The 27393-nt window shown below is 37.0% G+C and overlaps 1 protein-coding gene across 1 annotated transcript in view; it reads right to left on the reverse strand.

Moving 5' to 3' along the window:
• Positions 1-3104: 3104 nt before the first annotated feature.
• The window catches only part of FHL5 (four and a half LIM domains 5), a 35977-nt gene continuing 11688 nt past the window's right edge, over positions 3105-27393 (reverse strand). Inside the window, exons 2-6 of the mRNA XM_003798220.1 lie at positions 10869-11039; positions 10054-10228; positions 9401-9570; positions 4599-4785; positions 3105-3329 (exon numbers count right to left, since the gene is read on the reverse strand). Of these exons, the coding sequence (XP_003798268.1) occupies positions 3166-3329; positions 4599-4785; positions 9401-9570; positions 10054-10228; positions 10869-11027 (855 nt within the window). The 5' untranslated portion in view covers positions 11028-11039 and the 3' untranslated portion in view covers positions 3105-3165. The remainder of the gene's footprint in view (positions 3330-4598; positions 4786-9400; positions 9571-10053; positions 10229-10868; positions 11040-27393) is intronic.

Genomic DNA, 27393 nt, shown 5'->3' on the forward strand with positions numbered 1-27393 from the left:
TCTTGTGTTTAAGAACAGTTGGTAACATTCTATGGCATGTTATGTATATACCTTTTATCTTAAAAGTTAACATTCTTCCTTCCTCTGACCCTTTCTATGTTAACAATCTCATTTCTTCCTGTTCTTTGGCACAGTTTCTCAGCTACTTCTATGCCATCTGGTTGTTATTAGCACGTGGGATTTGCTTTTAACTACTTTCCTGTGTGTGCAGATGTTACCCTTGAATTATTGGGAGCCCACTGCTTCCCGAGGCAGTCCATTCCATGTCAAAAGAGCTTTCCTCTTTGCTAAATAAATCAAGTATATGTATATGATTTTTACATTTCTCTTTGTATGTATGTCAGTGTAAGGAGGTCTTCTTAGTTGTTTTGCTTAATGTGTGGAATGTCTACAGTGGTGATTTGTTCAAGTTGTAGGGAAGGATCTCAGCACCTGGCACTTCTACATTTTCATGTCTGGCTACGCCCTCCCACCACCCAGAACCACAACAGTGTGAGCTGTAAATTTGGGCATAGCATTTTTTTTTTTTTGAGACAGTCTTACTCTTTCACCCTAGGTAGAGTGCTGGTGGCATTATAGCTCACAGCAACTTCAAACTCTTGGGCTCATGCCATCCTCTTGCCTCAGCCTTCCAAGTAGCTAAGACTATAGGCACAAAAATGCCTGGCTATTTTTTTTTTTAGAGACAAGGGTCTCATTCTTGCTCAGGCTGGTCTCTTAACTCCTGAGCTCAAGCAATCCACCCTCCTCTGCCTCCCAGAGTGCTAGGATTATAGGCGTGGGCCACCGTACCCATCCGGGATAGCACATTCTTAATACATGTTTGGTGTCCAGGCCACCTTCTAAATAGAGAACTATTTATATGTGAAAGTTTATATAATTAAATGTATTTATCAAAAATAGTAATATCTCCATCTAGAAAATAATTTTATGGGCACACTTCCTGGGTGAAGGACTCAACCACAACTTATACTTTGGACTTTACCTTATAAATGCAAATAATGTAACCTAAGTGTATGTACCTTCATATTAATCCAAAGTAAAAAAGACAAAATAAAGATAAGGGAAATAAAGTAAAATAGTTTTTAAGTTAAAAAAACAAAAGAATTCTTTGAATTTTATTGTAAAGATTAAATATGAGCCTGATCACATCCATACTCACCCATACACACAGCAAAATGCCAAAACATTATCCCTTGCTTTACTAAGAAAACATTATCTGTTTTATATATATTTATCTATAACTGATTAATGAAGAAAATATTACATGTTATATATGTATCTAGACTTTAAAAAGTCTGATTTTCTGTATGTGTAATGCACTATCATTCATAAGACAATCGGTATATTATGCCCTACTTGTGAAATTTCTTATAATGCAGGAAAAATATTGATAGTTTTGCCTGGATGTCACAATGTGAATATGAGAAAATACCTTAGCCTTGTTAATCTAAAAATACAATTAATAGTTTTCAAAAAGTCTATATGGCCTGAACTTTCTGTTAGTATCTCCAAATTAACATCCCTGAATGCCTTTGCTTTTAAACTATTTCAAAAATTGTTTCCATAACAATCTTAATTGAATCTCCTGTGAGGCTATTTTTGTCATTGTAATCAACCAAAGCCTAGAATTCTATTTCAATCAAAATCTTTAACCCTTGGCAGTAATCTGAAAGTAGACACTTAGGAATATGTGACATTTATGTGGGTTTCTTCTCCTGAACTCCTCGACCCCACCCACGAGACGCCATAACCGAGGGTGATAGATGACCGGGGAGAGCACAGGCTGCTTTCATCTGTCCCAGACAATGTGGAAAATATTGTTCAGGGTCAGCTGGGTCGGGTCATCACCAGTTGAAGCCTGTCTAAATTAGATAAAGGGAGAGTGACAGACCTTTCACTAAGCCTGTACTTCCTTTTGTGACCAATAAGCACTGAGCAATTGGTAGAATGGCTTTTGCGGTAGATTGCAGCAGAGGCATGGTTGGCTTGGGGTCAGGTGGGTGGCACAGGTATGGGGAGCAAAGGGGCAGGCTCCTCTCAGCCCACATCACTCTGTTGTGTGGCTTTGCAGGTCCTGAATTGCCAGCAGTGAGTTATTCTTTCTCAGTTCTTGTTATTACTAGATTTCTTTAAAGCCCACTTTTATGTCTGCCCATTAATCATCTGTGTAATTTTAGAAGGCAAAATGCATGAGGCACAGAGCTAATTATGCATTCTATTATGTCTTTAGATATCTGGATGAAAGTCATGTTCTAACACTCAATCCCTTCCCTAAAACTCATTTCCACAAGTGATGATTTAATGATCTATTTACTTTAAAGGTTTGCCTTTGGGGACAAGGATTATCCTGGTTAGCTCCACTTGAAAGAATAGATTTTTATTTCATGGAATCTGTAAGCATTTAGAAAAATCACTTCAGGCTTTGAAAATACATTTTATACAAAATGCTGAAACCCATGTTTTGGCTATTTGTAGGTAGAAATGATCCCCTCTACGTAGGCAGAATATGAGTGTCATTGCGTCCACAGTTTTCAGATTCCATTGATTAAACATAGGACCAACTAGCTGTGGAAACAGCATGTATGAAGCAAACTGCCACTTTGTTTTTCAATTCTGAAGCCAGTATGTGTGAACAACAAAAGAATTATCGAGAGATGACACGATTATTAAATGTGATGATTGCTAATCAGTTTTCCCTGATCCATTTAGTTCTACCATTCATAGCCAATCTATCATATTATGTATAACTGGCTGGCTAAGAATGCAAACATTAGTCACATGTGTACCTTTCAATTTGATCTCTCAGTTTTTCTTTTGCTCTTTGAAAAACATCATTTTTTCAATATAATTACATCCAGGAATCCTAAGCATAAGCCATACACTTGATTATGCAGAGATACTTTCCTATGTTTCTAACAGTAGAGTGCAGTATTTTGCAAGGAGAGGTGACTCTGATTTAGCATATATTAATTTCTGTTAGATTGTGCTTTTCTGTGCCCTTGGAATACAGTTCAATAAGAATGTGTGCAAAAATTTTTCCGCTATAACCTCTACATTAATATCTTCTAAAGCTTAAGTCAAAAAATTACGACTTCAACTAGGTTCTAGATTTAGTGACGACAAAGGCAGAGTGGGTTACAGGTGGAGAAACACTGTCTCCTTCTAGATGTCAGCGTCCGCCCCGGAGCCACATCTGCGGCAGAAGATTTCCTTATTGTGGGTCAGGAAGCCCTCACCCACCAAGGAGACAGAACACTTCCCACAGTTAAAGCATTCGCTATGCCACTGGCGGTCTTGAAAGCAGATAAACTTGGCCCCTCTGAGACCTGTAAAGGAATTGGAGAAAAAGAGTAATCTATCCTTTCAAGGAATCAAACACTCCATCAGGTACTTCTCAAGAAACTGGAGACAGGGCCATGAGCATGACCACGTAGAGGCAAATAACCAGCAGAGAGTACAGCCCATCCCTGTGTCCATCTGGGAATGCCTGTCCTGGGCAAGTTCCACCTATGCCACATAAGCAGATTCCCAGGTAAATTCTGCCATTACCTGTAGAAGTAGGTAGAATCTGGACATAGAAACCACACATTGTTGGAAGTAGATAAGGTATGTCAAAAACAGATAAGTGGATACAGTGTAGTACCGTGGGAGGAAGACATAGGCTTTGTAGTCAGAGATATCTATGCGAGAGTATCACTTCCCTTTCTCTCTGTGTGACCTGCAGTTTGCTTAGCTAAAAGATAAGATGAAACATCCTAACCTGGTATCTGATATTTTAATCAGTTTTAAACTAACCCTATGACCAAGGAACGGACAGTAGAAATACAGTATTTCCACCTCATTAAGCGGCCATAAACTGCCAAAAAGAATAGCTGTTGGGTTTCCCAAGTGTCATGCTGGCTTCGGTTTCTTTACTATAGGATTAGCATTTTAGAAGGATCTCTGAGGTTTTTACCTTGAAACCTATTTAACTTATTATTGCATTATTTTCAAGTCATTTATCACACGTATTTTTTTCAGTAAAATGCTGTGTTTTCTTTCATTTGTTCATAAGTGCACTTCATAATTGCAAGCGAATAGAGAGAAAAGAGAATAATACATTTGTTAGAAGTATCTCAAGGTGAAGTTTAATTAGTTCCTGACCTATGTTATCTTAATTATTATAGCTTCAGATGTTCTATGCAATAGTTGTGTTTAATCAAAAATCTTTTCTGTCTTAAGGATGCTTGGCCCTACCTATTTCAGAACTAAGGCGAATTCTGATTTATTAGTAACCCTTCCTCTCACATCCTTAATGGAGCTCTTGGTGAAGGTCTTCTTTGACCTCTCAGCTCATTCTGCTCTCCTTCTTTCTCAAACTGAACAACCGGTACCATTAGGTGTAGAATGCAATTACCCTTTAGAGAGTATAGCCCCCCAAATTATACTCTGTACTTTCCTTGAAGGGGCGGTCATGTAATATGCATACTGATATATGAACACCTAGTTGTGTTTAATCTCAAAAGGAAACATAAATGAAAGATTTCCATAAGTTAACTAGACAGCATTTGGCATAAATGTCTCATCATCTGATCACACGGAACTAAAGAACTTACCAGTGATAGGTTTGAAACAGGCTGCACACTTTTTGGCATAGAGATAGTGGTAGCAGTCCAAGCAGAATGGATAATCATCTTTGGACATAAACGCTTCATCACAGAGCTCTTTCCTACAGCCACTACACAGAAAACACTCTTTGTGCCACAGTTGGTCACGAAATGTTACGCCACCTGAAGTTATCACCTACAGAAGGATCACAAAAAAAGGCAATGGCCATTGTAGCCATTATAATTCAGATCATTTCATGGTTCTCTTCTCTTTGAGCTACTTTATCATCTTGTGTTAGGATGTTCTTTTCCCTAAACACTTCTGTTTCTTTGAATCAGTGTGAGCAGCCAGAGGCTACAGAAATTACTTACAACTGGCAAAAATTGAAAATTGTGTCAAAAAAGTGTCAAATATGTATACATATTGTAAGAAAAAAGGAAAAATCTGTATTAAAATTATGTACTCAATATATACCAATAACATTTGTTATCTTGTATATCCCATCTTGTAGCTCTTGTAATTGCATAAGTCAAATATGACTTGAGTATTACAATTTTAATATAGCTTTTACCTTTCTTAAAATGTATGTACCTTTTTTGGCACCCTCCAAATTTTAATTTTTCTCCTGCAGTGGGAACAGAGAAAGGTAGAATAATATTGGACTCAAGAAAAACAGAATCGGATCCACAAATCACTTCCTCATACTTACCTGACTTTTCTTATTTTGGTCTTTAAAGATGTCTTTAGAAGTATTTTCTATAGCCATCTCTAATTTTCAAGGATTCCAAAAATATTCTACTTTTTCCTTAAAACTTTATACCAGGCCCAAGAATACCCAGCAGTACCATTCCTGAATGGAATTGGTCAGCACCATCATTGTTTTCTTGGCTGTAGGAGTTGTTTAGTATGTAGAAGGTAGCAGGTGGAGTGGTTAAGAGTACGAGTTCTGGGCCTCAGTGGGAAGGAGGGAGGGCATCACTGGGGTAAACTAATAATAATGCCAATAATCACTAGCACTTTTAGGTGGTTTTTCAGTCCTTAGCATTCTTCCAAGGGATGACCCCTTCTGAATATTCTCTGCACCTCTGCACCATAGTGACTATAATTATTGCTCCTGTACAGATGAGCAACTATTTAGAGTTAGAGTCATCAAGTTACCTGCCATGGGCACAGAGAGCTAGGATTCAAACCTGCACAGTCTGACTCCGCAGCTTGTATGCTTAATCATTAGTTCAGTACTGAGTCAGGTTACTTTGCACTGATAAGCAGTTAACAAGTCCTCAGTGAATGAATTAATAGATACTAAAGGACAAAATCATCCTAGGAATGCAATCCAACATTTTATCAAGCGATGGGGTGCTACTGGACTCAGGACTCAAAGTAGTGAACACTGGTTGTATGTGTACATCGAACCTTATGGTGTGACATGATGATGTTTTACCAGAGATGATCATTAATTTCCCATAAGATAATATAAATTTTTTCTAAATCATTTTCATCTAGGAATTCTACTTTTTAAAAAGGTAACATATCTTTATCGAGATGTTATTAAGATATTTATTATTATTCAGATAGATAAATACTGGGCAAATCTTCTGAAACTATTTTTAAGTCAAATCATCTTTCAAATCCATGGCTACTGAGTTCCTGGAGTTGCTGCCGGACCTGAAATGTGTCCATATAAATGCTTATGATCACTAAAGCAATGGGACATCTGAGATGGTTCCTATAACTTTCGTGTTCAAATTAACTGGATAGTGAAAATGCAGAGCCTATTTTAAGTTATGTTTTTGTTTACAAACTCAAAAATGTTGTTTGTCTGTGTTGTGGACTTCTGAGAGAAGTACTCTGAAGAATTTTTAATCTTATAACAAATATCTTAGGAATTAAAGATATTTGATATAAAAGTGATTTTTCCCTAGAGGAAAAAGGCATACTATTCTGAATAAGTAAATGGGAAGCATGACAGTGTGTGTGAAGCAAAGCAATTTAAATACCCCCTACTGACTTCAAATGCCTTATAGCAGGCACAGCGGAATTCAGGATTCCTTTGATTTGCTTGGTCTAATGATTATCAGGCAATGCTTAAAAGATTTGAAACTTGAAAAATGTATTCAGAGCAAAATAAAACTTGGCATATACACCAAAGACTGTTAATTAGGGAGAAGAAACTTTGGAACATTAAAAATAGTTTGCTTGTGATTATATTCCTTTTGAAGAGGTGGGAAGGTTAAGATGAAGTCTCATATCTAAGCTTGGTTTTTGCCAGTGATTGATCCCAGGATTTAGAACAAGTTTCTTATCTGACAAAGTGGAGGCAGTAAGGATTTTGCGCTCAGTAGGTGACAAAGCATGGAGAATACATTTAAAACGCTTTTTGAACCCTGAGGAGTTTGAATTGAAATCACTTGTAGTTGGAGATCACTAGTTTTTGGTAGAAAATAAATTTTAATGTAACACAAATCTATGGGAAAAAGTTCTGAGAGCCTGGTTGTCAGGTAGTTTTTGAAAGGACGGCATGGCTAGTATTGTAAATCATCTAACTCAAAAACATCCCTGCACACAGTGGTGCTCTGGCTCCCGTGTTTGCTTCTTTCTTGATCATCTGGGGGATTAACTTGCTTTATGAGCTTGTTTTGCAGAACTGGAAAAATACTGAACAAACAAAAGAGGGCATGTGGCCCCTCAGCTTCTTCCAGAGCTCCTCTTCAGCAGCTCTCTGACCACATTCTAAGAAGTCAGATAAAACCAACCTTTTCTTGAGCCTTGAAGAACCCTAAGCAGACAGCAGGGGTACAGGCACCTCCCCCACATTCCTGCCAGACCTCTAGACAGGACTCATTGGGGTGGGGAGAAAAATAGGCAGTTTCACAGCCATTTCTGTTATCAACTTACAACATTAACCCTTTATTTACCCTTTATAATTCCCTATCTAAGTCCTCAGCCTCTTTGGCTTGGGGCCAGCACCACCTTCTTCTTCCTTTCAGAGGCTACACCATCTTTCTCTACTCTCACTCTCTCTCTTTTTCTCTCTGAGGCAGCAAAATAAACTTTTCTTCACTATCCCACTTCCTGTGTGAGAATCTTTCTCTACACTTTGTGAACTTCCCACCCTTAAATCACCCTTTCCATCTTTGGTTTGGGTTGAAAAAAATTGTTTAGCTTGGATCATCTCAATCAAAACCATTTATATCTAGCTTTCCTTAGAAGACTTGTGGTTTTAAAAATGAAATAGAATTTAATCTGGCATGTCAAAATCTGTCTACTACCCAATATAAATATTTCACAAATTTTCGATGACTTCAGATCATATCCTAAATATAGTCGGGCTCCTCTAACCTGGGAAATGCCAGCACTTTGGCCCAGACAGAGCTCAGCACTGATGTACTAGAGAAGTTCCTCTTGTAAACTTTTATAGCTTTGAAAGATACTTTATATCGTGTCCAATAAATGATTTTAAGATAATTTTCATAAGTGTCATTAATGTTTTAGCCTGAGTCTTTAAGAAATGAAGCCTAAAATGGGCCAAAACAGTGAGATGAAACTATTTATTTTATTTCCAGCATGTTTTAAATGCATGTTGTTGACTCTGACTAATTTTGGAGCTTCATTTGTCACAGGGTCATGGGTTTGATTGCTGCTTGTAAAGTCATTTTCTACGTCGGTGTTTCTGGGAGAGTAATGGAGATCCCAAGATATAAGATGATTTCACGTCATGTTATGAGCAATTGTAATTCACTGTCATCATTATGGCACAACTTAATAATTATGACTTAGAATAGTGTACTGATGCCTCCTGAAATGCAGTACCAGCATTGTTAATACTTGTAGAGAACCACTGTGTGTGTGTGCATAGGTATTTGTATATGTACCTGTAGAGAGTGGACGTGAGACTTCTGTCTGTCCAGATGCAAGTATCCTAAGAGATCTGTCAAATTTGCCCGTGGATCAAAGATGTTTAGAAACCACTACACTAATTCATTGTGTTTTCGTGATTAAGCTTTCTCATCACAATGCATGGTACCATTTCAAACTTTTGATGTCTCACTGGTGAAGGATTCCTATAGAACATCCTTTTGTATTTTAAGGAATAGAGGCAGGCTTTATCAAAGTGATAGACATGAGTGATTTCTTCACATAACAACTCAGAAGATAGAAAAGAATTGGAAAAAGTTTACTTAAAAAATGGCTTTTTTGTTCCTATAACAAAATGTGTTTTGCTTGGAAAACCAAGTCCGAAGGCCCTAGACGATACTCTAGAACTGGAAGGGAAGGAGCTGGCAGCTCTCAGTGTTTCTGTCTTTGTGTCTACTACATTTCCCTCATGAACTTGGCACTCTGTTGAGTCTATGAGCTAGGAAATAAGAAAGCCTTATTCCTTAGTGTGAGGTGGTAAACATGCCGTTTGAATGTTTCCTCAGTCACTCTGCTATGCAAATCCATAATTCTCCAAAATATTTAGTATTGAGTGGATTAAAAATTATTTTGTAATGAACATTCTATATTCAAAATTCAAAGAGGGAGGTATGTCCTCTCCAAGAATACTTGATATTTTCTATAAAAGCAGCGAATAAAACAGGAATATCAAATCACTTGAACTCTTTGAAATACTAACTTCATGTTGTGGGTGGAATTTTATGAAGACAAAAAAAAGATGTTCATCTTCATCTTATGACACCTCGTGGTTTCTGGATATGCTGGAAAACCAACACGAACGTGTAAATACAACCTGATAGGCAGTTAGATATGGTGCCGCTAAGAAGCAATGAGCTCCAAGGTTCCACAAGTTTCAACCTCTTTAGATAATTACCTTCTTACAGAAGTTGCAGTGTTGAGCAAACTCTTTCTCAAAACATAGCACACAATAATTGCCGTTGTCTTTGGAGATCAAAGGCTTTGTCCCTATTGGCTGTCGGCAGTGCTCGCACACAAAGCAGGTTTCGTGCCAGTAGTTTCCCTTGAATTCCATTTTGCGGGAACCTGTACTCCAAAAGTAAGAACCTGTTAGTACAGGCCAAGCAGGATTTGATTTCCTTTTTAAACATACATAGATCAAATGACCTAAAAAAAAAGGTTTTTTTAAGTGACAAATGAATTGTCTGTTTAGAAAATAGTATTTAGCCAGTTTCAGAAACATCATCTAGGAAAATAAAGGTTCAGAGAGTTCACCCAATGATGATGGTGAATCGCTTTGATGAATCGTTCTTTCTGATGTCCCTGGTGATGCCTAAGGCAGGGAGTTTAACAGAGTTTGGGCACACGTTTTGTCTTTGTACTGTGGGCCAGGCTCTGCTTTGAAATGTTTCTGTAAGTTACGTTTATTCAAGAGTAAGGAATGAACAATCGTTTTATTGCTAAAGTACACCGAATGAGACCCAGCGAGGGTAAGGAGGACTTCCTGGCAAGCCGGGTGTTGTTGCGGCCGCGCCCCCCGCGCAGGTGCGGAGGCCGAGCCCGGCTTACCCGGCATGATGGTTCTCTTGCAGTGGAAGCACCGGGAGGAGCACTCGTTGGAGTAGCACTCCGTGCACAGCAGGCGCTCGTCCTTGGCCGCAAATGGCTTTTCCACCAAAGAGTGTTTGCATTTGGTGCACTTGAAGCATCCCTCGTGCCAGTGCCGGTCTTTGTAACAGAGATCCTTCGAGACAGGAAATAAAAGTTAATTAAATGTGTTTGCGACCAAACAGGCCATTTTATGACAACACTGGACATTCCTGGGCCTTCAGCGCTAGTAGGTTGTGCTAATAGCTTGAGGGAAAGTTGTTACTGACGCTGACACCTTGTGCAGAGGACTTTCTCTGCGGTAATTAAAAGCCAGAGCCTGGGGCTTTTTTAGTGGGTCACTAAAGGCAGCTGGAAAATCTGTAAAATTCTTCTATTTCTTCAAATTCTCTCTATGTTCCTCTTATAAACTACAGACAAATGAAACATACCCAGGAAGGAAGGGAGGAAGGAAGGGCATTGTACTAGGACCCAGCACTCTTGTCACTGTAGAAACAATTCAATACTCTAACTGTGTAACTTTGGGCAAATAGCTTAACTGCTTTAATGTTTAGCTTCCTAACCCACCCTCCCAGATTATGTGAGGATTAAAGCATGCGTTATATTTTATAGTGCTGAGCACAGTGACTAGAACTTGATTAACGGTAACTTCTAAGATCCTTGTATCCAGCAGCAGAGAAATGGTGTTAAAAATCAACGCTAAATAAAAAGAGGCATTCCAAAAGATGCATCTGCCGTTCGTACGGGATGATTCTGTGACCCCGGGAGAGTCCTACCTTGGAATCTGATTCAATCGGTTCTTTGCACTCCTCACAATAGTTAGAAAAGATATGGTCATAACAGGAAACACAGTATGGACTGTCATCCCTCAGGACATACTTCTTCCCAAGAAGCGATGCTGTGCAGTATTGGCAATCAAATTGAACAGTTGTCATTTTTGTTTGAACCTGTGAATAAGAAAATCATTCATGTTTATAAAAGTAGAATTTTGTTGTAAGATAAATGATAAAGCCTCAATACAAGTGTGAGTGAGGTGCTTGAAAGAAGTTATATTTTCTTAAGCACAAATCCATAATTTTCAAATTTGGGAAAATATGCTTGTCGTCATGGTGACACGGAGTGATTTAGAAAAGGTCAACTCTCCCTCATCTTGGCAGTTCTTGTGGGTTTTGCTTTAAAAGAAGAAGAAAAAGAAGGAGAAGAAGAGGCATCACCGGGCAGCCAGACTGTGAAAACATCTTGTATTCGTCATGAGCTAAAGTGGAATTCAATGAGGATACGATACGTGTAGAAATGGCATAGTTTCACCTCGAGGATATAAACACAAACTGTTGCTAGGGCTTTTAATAACTATCTTCACTTACTATTCTGCTGGAGAGTCCAGAGGCAGAGCTTGATGGACATAACAGTCTTTTTTACTCAAACTTAAATAGAAATGAATCATCAGGCACATTGTCATTTTGTAGTTTCGGCTTTTATTCCTCAGGTCTTCACTGGGTTCCTAACAAGGGCTCTGCATGTTAGTCCTGAGGTTTTCCCGAACCATCCACAATCCCTGGGACAGTCTTTTTACCTGTGCCTTCAACCACCCCAAATATGCTAATGAATCCAATACTTCTTTTACTTTGTAGCTTTTGTGTTCTGGACATCTGGACATTTCCATTTATTTAAAAAATTACTTTTATTTTTTAAATTAACTTGTTATAGACGAGGTCTTCCCCTACTGCCCAGGCTGGAGTACAGTGATGTAATCATAGTTCTCTTGGGCTGAAGTGACCCCCACCTCAGTCTTCTGAGTAGTTGGGATTATAGGAACATGCCACCACACCTGACTAACCCTGTTTTTTGTAGAGATGGGGTCTTGCTATATTGCTCAGGCTAGTCTCACAAACTCCTGCATCAAGCAGTCTTCCTGTCTTGGTCTCACAAAGTGCTGGGACCAAGGATGAGCCACCATACCTGGCTGACATCTCCATTTAAATGTCCTATGCCAAGCTGACCAAATAAACTCCTCAGCAGATAGGATTCCAACAAGTGCTAGGTCTTTGTGATTATTATAGAACAATTATCTACATATAGAAGTACAGATAAAATCATCAGTGGTAGAAAACAATAGATGAGTGCCTTCATGCTTGAAGCCAAAGTATTAGCATAAATAACAGCAGAAGCCTTTTCATTATAGCTATTAAATAAAATAGCTAGAATTTATCTGCAGGATTAATTTCATTATGTTAGATGAACAAAAAGTTGATATGAATGGATTCCAATTATTTTGAAAATTTAGAGAACTTACTAGGGAGTAAAACATATAAATTTCAAAAGGTTTTAATTTAGCATTGAACATGAAACTTTAATTATTACCAAAAATAGTAGCACGGCCGGCAGTGGTGGCTCCTGCTGTAATCCTAGCACTCTGGGAAGCTGAGGCGGTGGATTGCTTAAGTTCAGGAGTTCAAGACCAGCCCAAGTAAGAGCAAGACCTCGTCTCTACTAAAAATAGAAAAACAAGCTGGACTTTGTGGTAGGAGCCTCTAGTCTCAGCTAGTCAGGAAACTGAGGCAAGAGAGTCTCTTGAGTCCAGGAGTTTGAGGTTGCTGTGAGCTATGATGCTATAGCACTCTACCCAGGGAGACAGAGTGGGACTGTGTCTTGAAAAAAAAAATAATAGCACTGATTTTCCTTGGAAAATGAGGTTTACCATCTTGCCATCTCTGGATTTACTGGAATATATTAGGAGCTTCGACTATTTTCTAATTCTCTCCCTCCACATTTATTTTAATTTTAAGAAAATCAGAAGCTCAGTTAATCATCATGATGTTTCTTATGGCACTTTTGATGGTAGCTTGTACCACATTTGAACTGTTATTCCCACACATTTTGCCTTCTCTTATTTTAGTGATGAAGCTCCCGTCACTGTGCCTTGCTATATATATATTGCTATTAATTCTGTATACAGCAATTTTTCTATAATGTTCCTCACTAATAAGTAGAGAAAAGCCAGAGGATTTGGAACATGTGGGTCTTTTCCCAAGAAAGATGAAAATTCAGAGGAGAAAGTTTACAAGGGAACATGGCCAAAATTATCTGCAAGGAACACGGAATTCTCTGTTTGATTAATTTCACAGAAATGTCCCTTCCTAGTGAACACAAACACAGTCAGAGGGTTACTTGGGGTTTGGCGACAGCAGGAAAATAGATCTGATTCCCTTGAAAGGTTTAAAAATAAAAGGTTTTTTTTTTTTTAAACATTTACAATGTTGAAGCTTTCATCACTTAATGAAAATAAAGGATATACCTTTAACTTTCATTATTTAATATAGAAAATGTCATTTTCATTATTAGTATTCATTTAGTTACATATATAACTACTTTAAATGTAAATACACATATGTAAATATAAAATAGCACCACAAAGCATGATGTATCAGGGTTAAGAACTGCCAGGCTGGCTCAGCGCCCATAGCACAGTGGTTACGGCATCAGCCACATACACTGAAGCTGGCAGTTCAAACCTGGCCCAGGCCAGCTAAGCAAAAATGACAAATGCAATAGAAAAATAGTGGGACATTATGGCAGGCGCCTGTAGTCCCAGCTACTTGGGAGGCTGAGACAAGAGAATTGCTTAAGCCCAAGAGTGTGAGGTTGCTGTGAGCTGTGACACCATGGCACTCTGTGGAGGGTGACAAAATGAAACTCTGTCTCAAAAAAAAAAAAAAAAAAAGAACTGTCAGGCTATTTCTAGTTTGTGAGGCTTTTAATATATTATGAAATGAAGAAACAAAAATGGATTATGAAATTGGTAATATTTTAATTATTTATGTTAAATAACACGTTAACTATGACAGCATTACAATACCTGTGTCTCATCCGGCGATCGGGTCACAGTCTAAACATAACACAAAGTGGTCCTTCCCCATCCTTATCCTATCCCATCTTGACTACACAAGGCTCCATATATATTTATATATATATTATTATTTTTTTTCTCCATAGATACTTTTTAAAACAATTCTTATTTTTATTTTTCCATCTGGCCCTAGTGTGACAACCTAGCATAATAGTTGACAAGTATTCTAGAATTTTTCTTTCTCTTCTTGTTTGTTGTTCTTCTTAAAATGCAGTGAATGAAGTGAAATGCCAGGCAGGAGTTGAGAAGAAGGTTCATGAATTAGAATAGTTCGGTCTAAATCCTGGCTTCCTTTCTTATTAACTGGGTGACTTTTTTTTTCTTAATTTTTAGATCACATTGTCTGCATGTGTTAGGTAAAGACCCGGTTGTAGATGTGCCCCTCACCCAGGAGGTGAGCCCTGTACCCTTACCTTGTGCCTGTTAGGTGAGAGCACACCATCCCTCTCCCTCCTCCCCTCTTCCCTCAACTTGAATCTAATTGAGTTTTTTTTGCATGCTCATGTATTTGTTTGTCTTTTGGCTTCATGTTAGTTTTGAGCACATTGGATAGTCCCTTTTCCATTCTTATGATACCTTCCTAAAGTGAATCTTCTCCGACTCCATCCAGGTTAGTACAAAAGATGTAAAGCCTCCATTTTTTATGCCTGGATAGTATTCCATGCTATACATATATCACACTTTATTAATCCGTTCATGTGTTGATGGGCACTTGGGTTGATTCCACATCTTGGTGACTGTAAATTGAGCTGTGATACATACTTATTCATTTTTTTTTTAAAAAGAAAGTAACTTATTCCATTGTATTTCGTAAAAACAACATCAGGGAGTTGGGTAGGGTAGGAACAGACTTAATCTAACATCTTGAAACCTTGTGATTTTACACGAGGACTCTACAGTGAGAGGAAGCATTTGGTCAGGTCAATATCTATTGAATATTTACTTAGTGACATTTGAACTCCATACCATCAAGAAGTCCAAATCCTCTTAGCTTAGCTCCTACCTTAGGAATAGAGACTATAATTTGAGGTAAGAGAACAAACTGAATGTTTATTCCCTTCTTGGTTGGAAAAAATATGCTAAGACATTCAGTTCTCATTTTCAAGAAATCTTTTTAACCATTGAACTTTGAGTGTGTCCTGAGGGAATTTCTTAAAAATGAAGGTGTTATAACTGTATAAATGATTCACATTCTATTGGAACCATATATTATGGAATTCTCAAGAAAGTTATAGAAGGAAAAGGGAGGAGAGGTCTTTCTAGGAAGATTACAAAGAAATTAGCTGTTGGAAAAATCAGGAAGGAAGGAAGGAAGGAAGGAATCAGTCTTGACTTACTGAGCAAGGGAAACCAAGAAGGAGATTGGCACAGGAGCTCATCTAAAGTGGGAATGGTCAGTCTTGAGACCTGTCACTTGGGTACATCCAGGATAAAGATGTTGAAGCTCTGAAGCTTTTAAAAGCTGTTTAAACTTCTAGTGAAAGTCATTCTAAATAGAGAGGGGGCAGTTAGAAGAGGTAAGCGTGTACATTTTTTTCAATTATACCACTTTTTGCCACCTTATTCTCTTCTAAACATTATTTTGTACTTTTTGTTATACCGAAAATAAATCATTGTAAATGCTCAGGGAATAACTCTGTCCAGAGGAGCAGGCAAATGGCTTGTTTTTAACCATTCCCTAACAGCTAAAGCTATAGGAAGTAGGATGAAGACTATGTATGTGATTTTTGTCTTGGGGATCTTCATCTGAGTGTTAGTTTATCAAAGATACTGGGAAAATTTTGCTTTCAAAGACTTAGAAATCTTGAGCAAAGCTGATTTGTAATTACAATGTATAAGAACTGTTTTATTTTCAGATCCAGGATCTTGTTCTGTCACTCTGGTGTGTGTGCAGTGGCGTAATAATAGTTGACTACAGCCTTGAATCCTGGACTCAGGTGAGCCTCCTGCCTCAGCCTCCAAAGTAGCTGGAACTATAGGCATATATCACCATGCCCAGATATTTTATTCATTTTTTTTTGTAGAGGTGGGGGCAGGCTGGTCTCAAACTCTTGTCCTCAAGCAATTCTTCCACTCTGGCCTCCCAAAGTGCTTAGACTGCAGGTATAAGCCACCGAACCCTGCCCATAAGCATTATACCAAGTAGTTACCAACTTAAAAACCAGTAGCATGCCCCAGTTAATGTTGAACTTATTGAAAATTTGATACCAAAATTTGAGGAATCTATGAGAGAGAAAAATTATAGGCCAGTAATATTCATGGCAATAAATAACAAAACCAACTAAAAATAGCAACCAACTGAATCTAGTGATACATGAAGAGATTAATATGATCAAGCTGATTTTATTTCAGGAATATAAACTCAGTTTAAAATTCAAAAGAGGATCACTGTATTTCACTGTCTTCAAAGAAAAGAGCAGATAGAGAAAAAGCATTTCATGAAATCTGACTTCAATTTATGACTTAAAAAAATTCTCAGCTGATGAAGAAAAAAAGCAATTTCTTCAATGTGGTTGAAGAACTGTAGCATACATTATATTTAAAACTTTTGATACCTTTTACGCTGAGATTTTAAATGGAAAAAGAATATCTACAGTCATCACTCCTATTCAGCTTTAGAGTGGAATTCATAGAGTGTGCAGTGAGATGAGAAAAAGAAACACATGAAGAATCAAAAGGCAACAAACGAACTTATTTGTTGAGGATCTGATTGTGGAGAAAATTCAAAAGATTCTATAGTAAGTTATTATAATTTACTATAATTATAAAAGTGTGGATAAAAATATCTATCTATAAAAATCAATTGTGTTCCCATGTAATATCAGCAAACATAAAATAAAATTTTAAATCATTTAAAAATACTCAATATGTTGCAATACATCAAATAAGAATGTATGAGACCTCTACATCAAAGATGATTAAATTTAAACTGATAAGAACAAATACTACACTTGAAACCAACAATCCATTAAAACGTGAACCAAAAACATGAACAGAAGCTTTTCAAAAAAAGAGAGACAAATGGCCCGCAAACATGGGAAGATGCTCAGTGTCACTAATAATCAGGGAAATGCAAATTAAAACCACAAAGATAGATCATCTTACCCGTTAGAATAACAAAAACCCAGATAAAAGAGATGTACTGCAGAAGACCACAAACAGTGAAATCACATTTAAACAAAAACAAGATTGAAAGACTTTGCCGAATCAGATATCAAAGCAATATATAGCACTGCAATGGGCAATATGAGGATTCAACACTTCGATAACTGGGGCAGAATGGAGAGATCAGAAGCAAACCTACAAGTACTTCTTCAAGGACACATCACCTAAGGGACAGTGACGAATGATAGAGAGGAAAGTGTTTTTTTCAGTAAATGGTGTTGGGTTAATTATATTTTTTTCCATACAAAAAGGAATAAAACTAGATTACTTCACATAATACACAAAACATTCATTCCAAATTGGCTATAGGTCTGAAGGTTATAACAAAAAATACTTCTTTGAGAACATCTTTATAAACTCATAGCATGAAATATTTCTTAAACAAGGCAGAAAAAGTACTAGCCATCTAGGGGAAAAATTAGTAAATTAAACTTAAGAATCTCTATTTGTCAAAATACACAAATAAGAGTGGAAATGAGAGCCCAAGAGTCAGAGATGGCCTTGCGGCTTTTCACCCAGCATCAATGATTTCACCTTTCTTCCATCTAAGCCTCACCATAGGCTTGACGTTTGTTCTTGCTTCAATTTCGGCAGAATTGATGGGGCTCTTTTAAAACTGATGTCTTATTCTTTTTAGTGCCTCCAACTAAATTCTCTTTAGACATTACAAGTTAGTACAAGTCTATTTTGGTGTAAAGGAATTTTGAAATCATGCATCACTTTTCCACAATATACCTTTTTCCCATGAACTTTTCGAAGGCCTTTTGCGTATGTCTATTTTATTTTTTAATGTTATTTAAAAAAACAAACAAACAAGTGGATGATGAGTAAGCAGAAGTGGTATTCATCCAGCAATATCCAGAGAAGGGCCTGGGCTGCTGATGGTGGTCTTGGAAGTTACTGTGTAGGATGCTTGGGGAGAGGAAGGAAGAGCAGACTGCCGAGGGAGACCATGGCAGAGGCAAGACGGAGGAGAGGGAGAAAATAAGCTTATGTCCTCTCTTCCATCTCCCTTCTTTTCTCAGTACTCAGCTACCACGGACTGTGCAAAACAAGGGTGTGGTTCCAATATGCGTAAGTTTCAGTTACACAGCATCATACACGTGACGGACTACCTGTATATGGCTTATTCCTTTCCTATCATAAATGATAAGTTTTTAAAATAAGAGGGCTTTTACTTTCTTATGGTGGAGTCGAAGTCCACTAGGATATAAGTTTTGCATTCTGGTTTTCAATAATGACTCTGTTGATGTTGTTTTTGAGAAAATTTTATTTCTTTGTATTATAACTTGAGGGAGTTGAATTACTATATATTCTTATTCTAAATACCAATTATAAATTAGTGTATTGATTTGATTTTGGCGTTTCGTTTTCCGTGGAGATAGGCAATGCTTTATAAAATAATCACATTGATTATATGTTTTGAAATAGAGGACATACAGTAGATGGTTTTTAAGATAACTTTTACCTCTAATACATTATTTTTGAATATATGTAAAAATGTACTGTTCTTTAATTTAGAGTCTGTTGGGCTTTCTGTCTTAATTTTCAGCAAGCTAGGCAGAGTAGCTTCACCTGCATAAATACATCTATGCTCAGCTGGGACTGCTGCAAGACTATTGCAATTGATCATTCAGGTCTTTCATTGATTTTGTAAAGTAGATTTGTTTCTGTTTTTCTTTAGGGAAGAAGTTGGAAGAATTTTAATTTAAATGGTATAAAGAATATTAAAATGCTCTTGGGAAGTATTAATACAAAATGTGGACGTCTTCCAAACATGTCTGACTGATATACAAAACTTGGATACAGATAGAGACTGGATGAAGAATCTTAATTTGCCGTGGGCCAGGTGGCTCACACCTGTAATCCTAGGACTCTGGGAGGCCAAGGCAGGAGGATCTCTTGAGCTTGGGAGTTCAACACCAGCCTGAGCTACAGTGAGACCCTGTTTCTACTAAAAAGAGAAAAATTCTCTGGGTATTGTGGCAGGTGCCTGTAGTCCCAGCTACTCGGGAGGCTGAGGTAGGACGATCATTTGAACCCAGCAGTTTGAGGTTGCTGTGAGCTAGACTGATGCCAAGGAACTCTAGCCTAGGCAACAGAGGGAGACTCTAAGAAAAAAAAAAAAAGAAAGAAAATAAAAAAGAAAAATCGTAATTACAATCTTAACTATAATTAACTGGATTTACCTTGTTTTCTCATTTTGCATTTGAATTTGAATTATTGCTGGAAGGGCAGATGGTGGCTGATGGGTAGTCAAAAGCATTTTTGAAGCCTCATTGAGCAAGGTATTCTGCTTTCTACAAACGTCTATGGTGCATATTTATGGAATGCACCTAGTCTTCTAAGGCAAGTGTCTAGATCATTTATTCCTCCCTGTACCCCCCATATAAGTTTATGAATTATCACAGGCTATTGATTTCACCACAGAAGCATTGTTTACATCTTAATTTAGGCCCTCCTCATGCCTCTATGAAACCTAGTGGCTTACAATGAACTGAAGATATTTTAAGGATTTCTTATTCTATTGAGTGTAAACAAGCACATTTCTATTACTAACTTTGTTCTCTAATGACAGGGTCAATTCCCTGGAAGTTCCAGAGCCTCCTCCACAATGCTCCCAAAAATTCTTTCTCAGACCCATTAGATCATCTTCTTTCTCTGGGGAAAAACTTCTAAAAGCTCTTCTTTGACTCAGTTACTCCACATAGAGACCCTCAGTACCTTCTTTTCTCCACTTTTCTATCCCCAGCCCATTCCCAGCACCTCTCAACATACCACTCTCAACATACAAGCATCCCAGCTACACATTTATAATCCCTGGAAGTGGCTATAAATTCCTATTCTTCAAGTACACTTTGTCCTTTTATGCCTTTGAGACTTTGCATGTGACTTTTATCCTGTCTCTCTCTATTTCTCCTTATGACCCATCCTTGTCCAATCTGATGATTCTCTGTGTCAGTCAAGGTCCAGGTGAAAATCCTTCTCTCTGTAGCATCTCAGATCTCCCAGGACCGAGTAGTTCTCTCATAGTTCATGCTTATGTTTATTTTTCCTTAGACACATTCTATATAACAGTTGTTTTGTCCTCTGTGTCCCTCACTCCATTGTTAGCTCCTTAAGGGAAAAAATGTTGCTGGCTTCACGTGTGTATCTCAAGAGGCAAAGTAGGAGCTCAGGAAATGTTTTACGATGGAATAAATAAATAAATGGAAACTTACTGTTCTCTAAGAACAATAGTCCAAAACCAGAACCAATGAAAACACATATGCAAAGAGGATTCCATCAATAGAATAAGGGGTAAAGAGTTAAGACTTTGCGTGTCATATATTCATTTAAATAGTGAATTAATTCTTACCACATATGTAGCAAATATGTGAAAGGAGAATAAAAGTTAAGAAACAGAAGAAGGTAAAGCTCTAAGGCCCTCCCCTTCATAGCAGGGAGAGTTCTTTTACTTTCTCTGCAAAAGTGGCTGAAGAGGACAACTAAGGTGCCCTTTGAATATCAGCTGAAGAAATATCAAAGAAAAGGAAAAAGTAGGTGGATAATCTGTTGACACTATTAAAAATTTTTCTCTAACTGTGGGACATCAACATTTTTAACCTTTGATTGGATACTTCAGTCTCTGTTGGGACCTTTCTGAGTCTATGCGTGTGATTTCAGAGACAACCATATCTCCCAGGATTGCAAGGTCATCGTCTTCTGATATCTACAAGGGTAGCTAAAAAGTTTTTGGCATAATGAGTGACTGAATTTGACAAAATCTAGGAGAATTAAATAAGATATGGTGAGAAAAATTAATTCTCCAAATATATTTTTAGTCTGTGTAAACTAAGCCAGATGGGATAAGTAGATGGTCTACAGAGAAAAAAAATGACAAATTTTAAAGCTATAAAGGAGTTAGAGTAGTTGGTAAACAGGCTCTACTTTTAGGCTTCTTTTTGCTTTTCCCCCCTTGCTCTGAAGGTGAGGGTGAGCAGACCTGTGCGTACTTATTTTTTGCTTGAAACTGAAGACACACATGTTAAGAAGAGTATTAGGTTAACAATCAGAAGCTGCAGGTTCTTTGATGGCTGCTTTTTCACCAGCATATAATTTGTCCACTGTTATGGAAGCCATTTAACTTATGTGGCATCTGTCAGAAATGAGAAATATATTAGCTGCTTAGGATTATCACAAAGAGATATATAAGAATGGAAAAATCATGGTTAAGTGTCCAAGTTTCATCAAACCAAGCAGGTGTCCTTGGGTTGATGGAAAATGTGCAATGGTGACTGTAGTCTACATTTTGAAGAGGCCATTTTTCCTTCCCTCAACAAACAGTCTTAAAGCTACTTTAAAAAAAACTCAACAAACAATCTTAAAAATAACTAAAGCCATAACCTCAGGCCATCAATCAAAAATAACCTAAAACAAGCATCACAGGATTGTGGTGGAATGTTCGATATTAGCCTCTAGGGACATATTTGCAAGCCCTGTTTGTTGGAAGCTGACTGTCTTGTGTGGAGAGGTCAAATACAAATTCTCCTGAGACATGAGAAACTGCTCTCCCATGAAACAAAACAGCTGACTAGAGGTTTCCATCTGGTTAATTTGTCTATGGACACTCACAAAGAGAAGAAAAAAAGTGCTTTACCTTCATAGGATTTTCCTGGAGATTACATTCAGAATCATGTAACTATGGTAGCTATTATATGTAACTATGTAGTATATCAATATTCTATCAAATACTTTATTTTTAAAAAGTAAAAATGTATGTGGGACTCTTTAAAAATGTATAGGTTTAATACCCACTTTGATTTCTTTTTCTCTTCATTGAAACATATGAAAATTGTCAAGATGAGTATTGCTTTTTTTAAAGATGAAACTGAGTTCTCTCTCTAGATCTCTGTCCATTCAGATCTCGACTCTGTGCTTTCAAATTAATCATTAGGGTCGCCCCTGCAATTTTAATCCAAAAGAACCATGACCATTTCTGTAGATACAAGCCAAGTCTGCCCTTCTATGCCCTGCAAACTTGCTCTTTTTCCCTGTACAAGATGTTCAGGAAGAGAAATTCAGTTCTTAGGTTGCCTTGGGGTCTCCTCAAAGGCTTGTTTGTAGATTTGAATTAGTGCCAAAATTTAGTATAGCAAAGGTGGAACTAAAAGAGATAATTCACCTGAGAGTTTATAGCATAGGCTGAGCACATGGTAGGGGCAGGGTCAATATTCCTTGGATGTGAATCCACAAATCACCCCTGTTTCCTAGAGATGGAATCTATGAATGGACACTAGAGATTTAATATAAATCCACAATGATTCCCCTCTTCCTCTCTATGCTTCTTGGAAAATTCAACAAGTACTCTGTAAAATTCCCTAAGGCAGTTGATTTTCAACCAGTGTGCTGTGAAAATTTTTAAAGATCATTAACTAGTTTTCAAAAGAAGTTCAAAGCACATAAGTATATTCTTATTTTTTTTACTCTTTTCTGTTAACATAATTTAAGTGTACTGTGGAAGTTTAATGGTTAAGTTCAAGTGTGCTGTGAGAAAAAAAAGGTAGAAAAACACTGTCTTAAGGTTTTAATTGTGTCAGGTTTATTTCTTTCCTGTCTTCTTTTCTATTTGGAGATCACCCCTTTCATCATGTTCATTAAAACAGTTGCACACCAATGAAAGGGGTCAGGGACGGGTGAAAACACAAGGTCAACTGCTAATATCTGAACATGGGACCTATTTTCAGCCATGGAGAGAGAGTGGGACTGATGCAGCTACTTCACTCTATTTCTACCTTCTTCCTCTGTATCTGATAACATATGCAAGTTTATCTCAGATGAAGTATGATCTGCTATTTTGGAAACTAAGTCTACCAAGTAAGGACCAAACCTGTAACCTAATCACCCCCATCTGTAATGTGTACTAATCAGCTGAATAGCTCCCACAGGGCCATGTATTTGAGAGGCCTAATATCACATAAAAAGTTCGCCATGGCCTGGAGGAATATGCTTTATCAGAGAGGAAGGACACAGCCTTTTACATCTTTCTTTTTTCCATTCTTGAGTTCAATATCATGATTTATAAAGAGATTATGAATTGGTTACATAAAACCAAGAAGATTATTTTTATTTTTCTGGATGTTTAAAAATAAATTTTAATGTCATTTAATAATGAGTGATGAGAAGAATCAATCCTCACGCAGTTAATTTACCTTAAATGAATGACAAATAAATTCAATTTAAACAGCAACTTCAGAGAGGGTTGGGTTAGTAACCTCAGATCTGGGAATTTAGAGGAGCTGTGCAGAGTGCTTCAATCGCAATCCAGTCCATTCATCTCAACCTACTAATGTTGAAAAACCAAAAGCACATATTCCCCATGATGCAGGAGAATCAAATAAAATAATTTTGTATGATATTTAAGACAAATATGTTCTCATATATAAGAAAGTTTCTATTGTATTATAGTAATACATGGGTAGTATTGGAAACTGTCCAATCAAATAAAGAGTATACTTCATTATGAAGGTGGCCAATATAAAATGATAGATCTATGCCTTATCTAATGCAGCCTATAAAGCAGTTTTTTAAAATCTATGATTTACCTAACTGACAACTCCAGTTAAACAAATTAGTTAGGAAGAGCTTTCAGCTATTCAACCGAGAGTAATAAATAAGATTTCCTCATCAATCACATCATTCTTTCCTGAGATTACGCCAAGTTTAGCCATGTAATATATTGGCTTTCATTTATCCTGGCATTAATGTGTATTATAGATTCTGTTGGTTTATGACCTCCTTAAAATTCATAAACTGTAATAATAAAAGACGAGTTCATTTCTGGGCCTTCTAAAGAAGAGCCTGTCCATGTGCTCTGTGTCACTTTTGGCTGAAACTATTTTCAAGTTTAAGATTTGTGTGGGGACATTTATAAGATGCACTATTATGACATACTTAAAGCAAGTCTTTGGTGTTTCCCTTAGGTATTTCTCACCTTCTGCCTTGTATTATAAATGTTTGGGGGCTTGTCATATCCCTTATAACCAAAATGGAAGCTAGCTGGGAGCAACCACCATGTCTCTCTCATTCTGCTCTGCAGCCAAGCAGCACTCAGTACTTACGGGGTGACATGTCAAACTGATGGTAATTTTTAAAGAATTTATATTTAATTGAAAGTGAAGATGATGCAAGGCCAAGAAAATATGCTCTGGCATTTCCAGTCTTGGAATGTTCTGTTGAGAGACATCATTATGGTTTGCATAGTGATGAAAAGCACTCTAAGTAAGTATGTGCTAGGCACCCTTTCCTTTATTTATGAGAAATCTTCACGTACACTAAATTTCTTTTCCTCTGAATGAGTAGGCGAATTTGAACTAGTAGACCTATCTCTTTGCAAATCAACCAGCAGGTTGGCTGATAGGTGTATTAGGGAGCAGATACCCACTGTCTCATTAGATCTTTTTGTTCTGTCTTCAAAAATAGTATTCACTGTAGTCTTAGATTCTTACTGTTTCTGCAGAGGGCCAGGAGGGGTAGGGTTAGATATTTGATAACAGCAGCTCTCTCTGGCCCTTCACAATCCTGTGAAGGCCCCAACCCTAGGCACTTCTCTGAAGCCCAGACACCAGTCACTAAGAGCCGGTCAGAGGGCTTATGTGCCCTTCTCATATCCATGAAGTTTCAAATCTGCCTCTCTAGTCTTAACTTCTGGTTGAACAAATTTTATGCTTTGGGGGGATAGTTCACAGAAACATTTTATAAAACGACTCCATTATTAGCATCCTATTAGGCATTTTAACAGTGTCTGAATGCACACATGTAACATATAGGTTACATGTAAATATTGTATACAAACATCATGACATTTATAATCTGCCTACCAAGGTGGAACATTGGAAATTATATTCATAGATGGTGCTTTGGAGCAAATGAGATAATACATAGTGAAATAGCTTAGAAAATATTATGAGCTAGACAAATACAAACATTGGTGATGAAGAAAGTTTATAGGATGCAAAATGACAAAAATTTGTTATCCCAATGGTGCCCTAACATTTGGTACTGATCAAAACAAAACTTGGATTCTCATCAACTGATATTTAATCTATAAATACCCAGAGTCAATCTTTTTTTTTATTATGGATTAATCTGAGTTAAGTTACCTTATTGCATTAGTCAACTCAAGTGCAAAGTCTGAGTCGTAGCTAAGTTCTTCATCCAGGAAGTGTGCCATATTTCCCTAATTGTACCTGATAGGTAGGAACTAATAGAGCCCCCTTCTCCCTTCCGCTCTCCAATCTTCTTGAATTTAATTGTGTTTTCTCTCCTGTGGGCCTGTGGTTGTTGGTCTACTATTTTCATATCAGTATTGAGTACACAGGATACTTGCTTTTCCATTCTTGAGATACTTAGGAGAATGTTCACCAAATCTAACCAGGTAAATACAAAAGATGAAAAGTCTCTATCTTTTTGTATGGCTGAGTATTATTTCATTATATAATATATGCCATATATATATCATGAATGGATTAATAAACTATGGTGTATATATATCTAATAATAAACTATGGTGTATATATATGTATATATATACACCATAGTGTATATATACATATAATAATAAACTATGATATATATATGTATAGTATATATAGTATAATAGTAAATATATATATGTAAATAGTAATATAGTAATAGTAAATAGTAATATATAGTATAATAGTATATATATATGTATGGTATATATATAGAATAATAATAAACTATGATATATATAGTATATACTATGTATATATATGTATATATATACACCATAGTTTATTATTATAAATAATGGTTTATAATAATTTATGGTTCAGTGGGCACTTTGGGTTGTTTCTACATCTTTGCAATTGTGAATTGAGCTGCTATCAACATTCTAGTGCAAATGTCCTTATGGTAAAATGATTCTTTTTCTTCTGGGTAGATAACTAGTAATGGGATTGCAAGGTTAAATGGGAGGTTTACTTTTGCTAGTTTGCAATCCCACAATAGTGCCTCAGTGTACCCCTCTCTTCGCACCCACGCCAACACCTGCACCTTTGGAACCTTGTGATGTGGGCTGTTCTCACTAGTGTTAGGTGGTATCTCTAGGTTTTGACATGAAACAATGAAAATCCTGGAGGTAAGTGTAGGAAAAACTCTTGGCCTTGGGAAAGAACTCATGAAGAGGATCTCATTGGCAACTGCAGCAGAACACAAATAAATAAGTGGGACCTGATCAAGTTTAAAAACTTCTGCACAGCTAAGGATATAATCAACAAAGCAAATAGACAACCTTCAGAATAGGAGAAAATATTTGCATGTTACTAACTAGACAAAGGCTAATGACCAGAATATACAAAGAACTCAAACAAATCAGTGAGAAAGAGCAGCAACTCCATCAGTCAACGGGCAAGTGACAAGAACAGAACCTTTTTCCAAGAATATGGATGAATGCCGACAAACAGAAGGAAAAATGCTCACCGTCTGTAATCAGAGAAAAGCAAACCTAGAGTTTGCTTGCAACCTAGAGTCTTGAAGCAACCACAAGACACAGTGTGATTGAGAGACAGGGGTGGTGGCAAGCTTTACTTGCCTTCTGTACCTTTGGGATTTTGTACCAAATGAATGAGTAGCCTTCTGTACCTTTGGGATTTTGTACCAAATGAATGAGTAGCCTATAACAAATATTAACTGAAATCATATACATAAAAAGAACAGACTTTATTTAATTTACTTTAAGTCATAGAATGCAAGAACTAGAAGGGAGAGATCAGTTTCAAATCCTCATTTTCTGAAAACTAAATTCCAGAGACAGTATCTATACAGTTAGTCTTTCCAGAAAACTTAGAAAAAATGGAATATATATCTCTTTCAAATAAAAATTATCAAATATTAGCAAATACTCATGTGTCTAATCTACATGAATTTTAACAAGCTCCTTTTTAGACTAGATTACAAGTTTGCCATGAGTGGCCTGTTTGGGACCAAGTTGTTAAGTAGAAGTGAAAGAGATTTTCTTTAAGATCAGCTAAAATTAGATGTCGGTTTATGCCACATTTAAAATCAACTTACATTTATCACCATTTGGGTCATTTTGCACAATTTGTTTCTTTCTGACCTTGTCTTCCCCAGAAGAAAATTAACTTCTACTTTGAAATAAATTAGTTGTACAGCCAACTAGTCTTTTCCGTCATGGTTTCCTAAAAATTAAATCTCAATCATTGGAA

The sequence above is a fragment of the Otolemur garnettii genome, unplaced genomic scaffold (genome assembly GCF_000181295.1).
Source record: "Otolemur garnettii isolate 467f Iridium unplaced genomic scaffold, OtoGar3 scaffold00132, whole genome shotgun sequence".
NCBI lineage: Eukaryota > Metazoa > Chordata > Mammalia > Primates > Galagidae > Otolemur > Otolemur garnettii.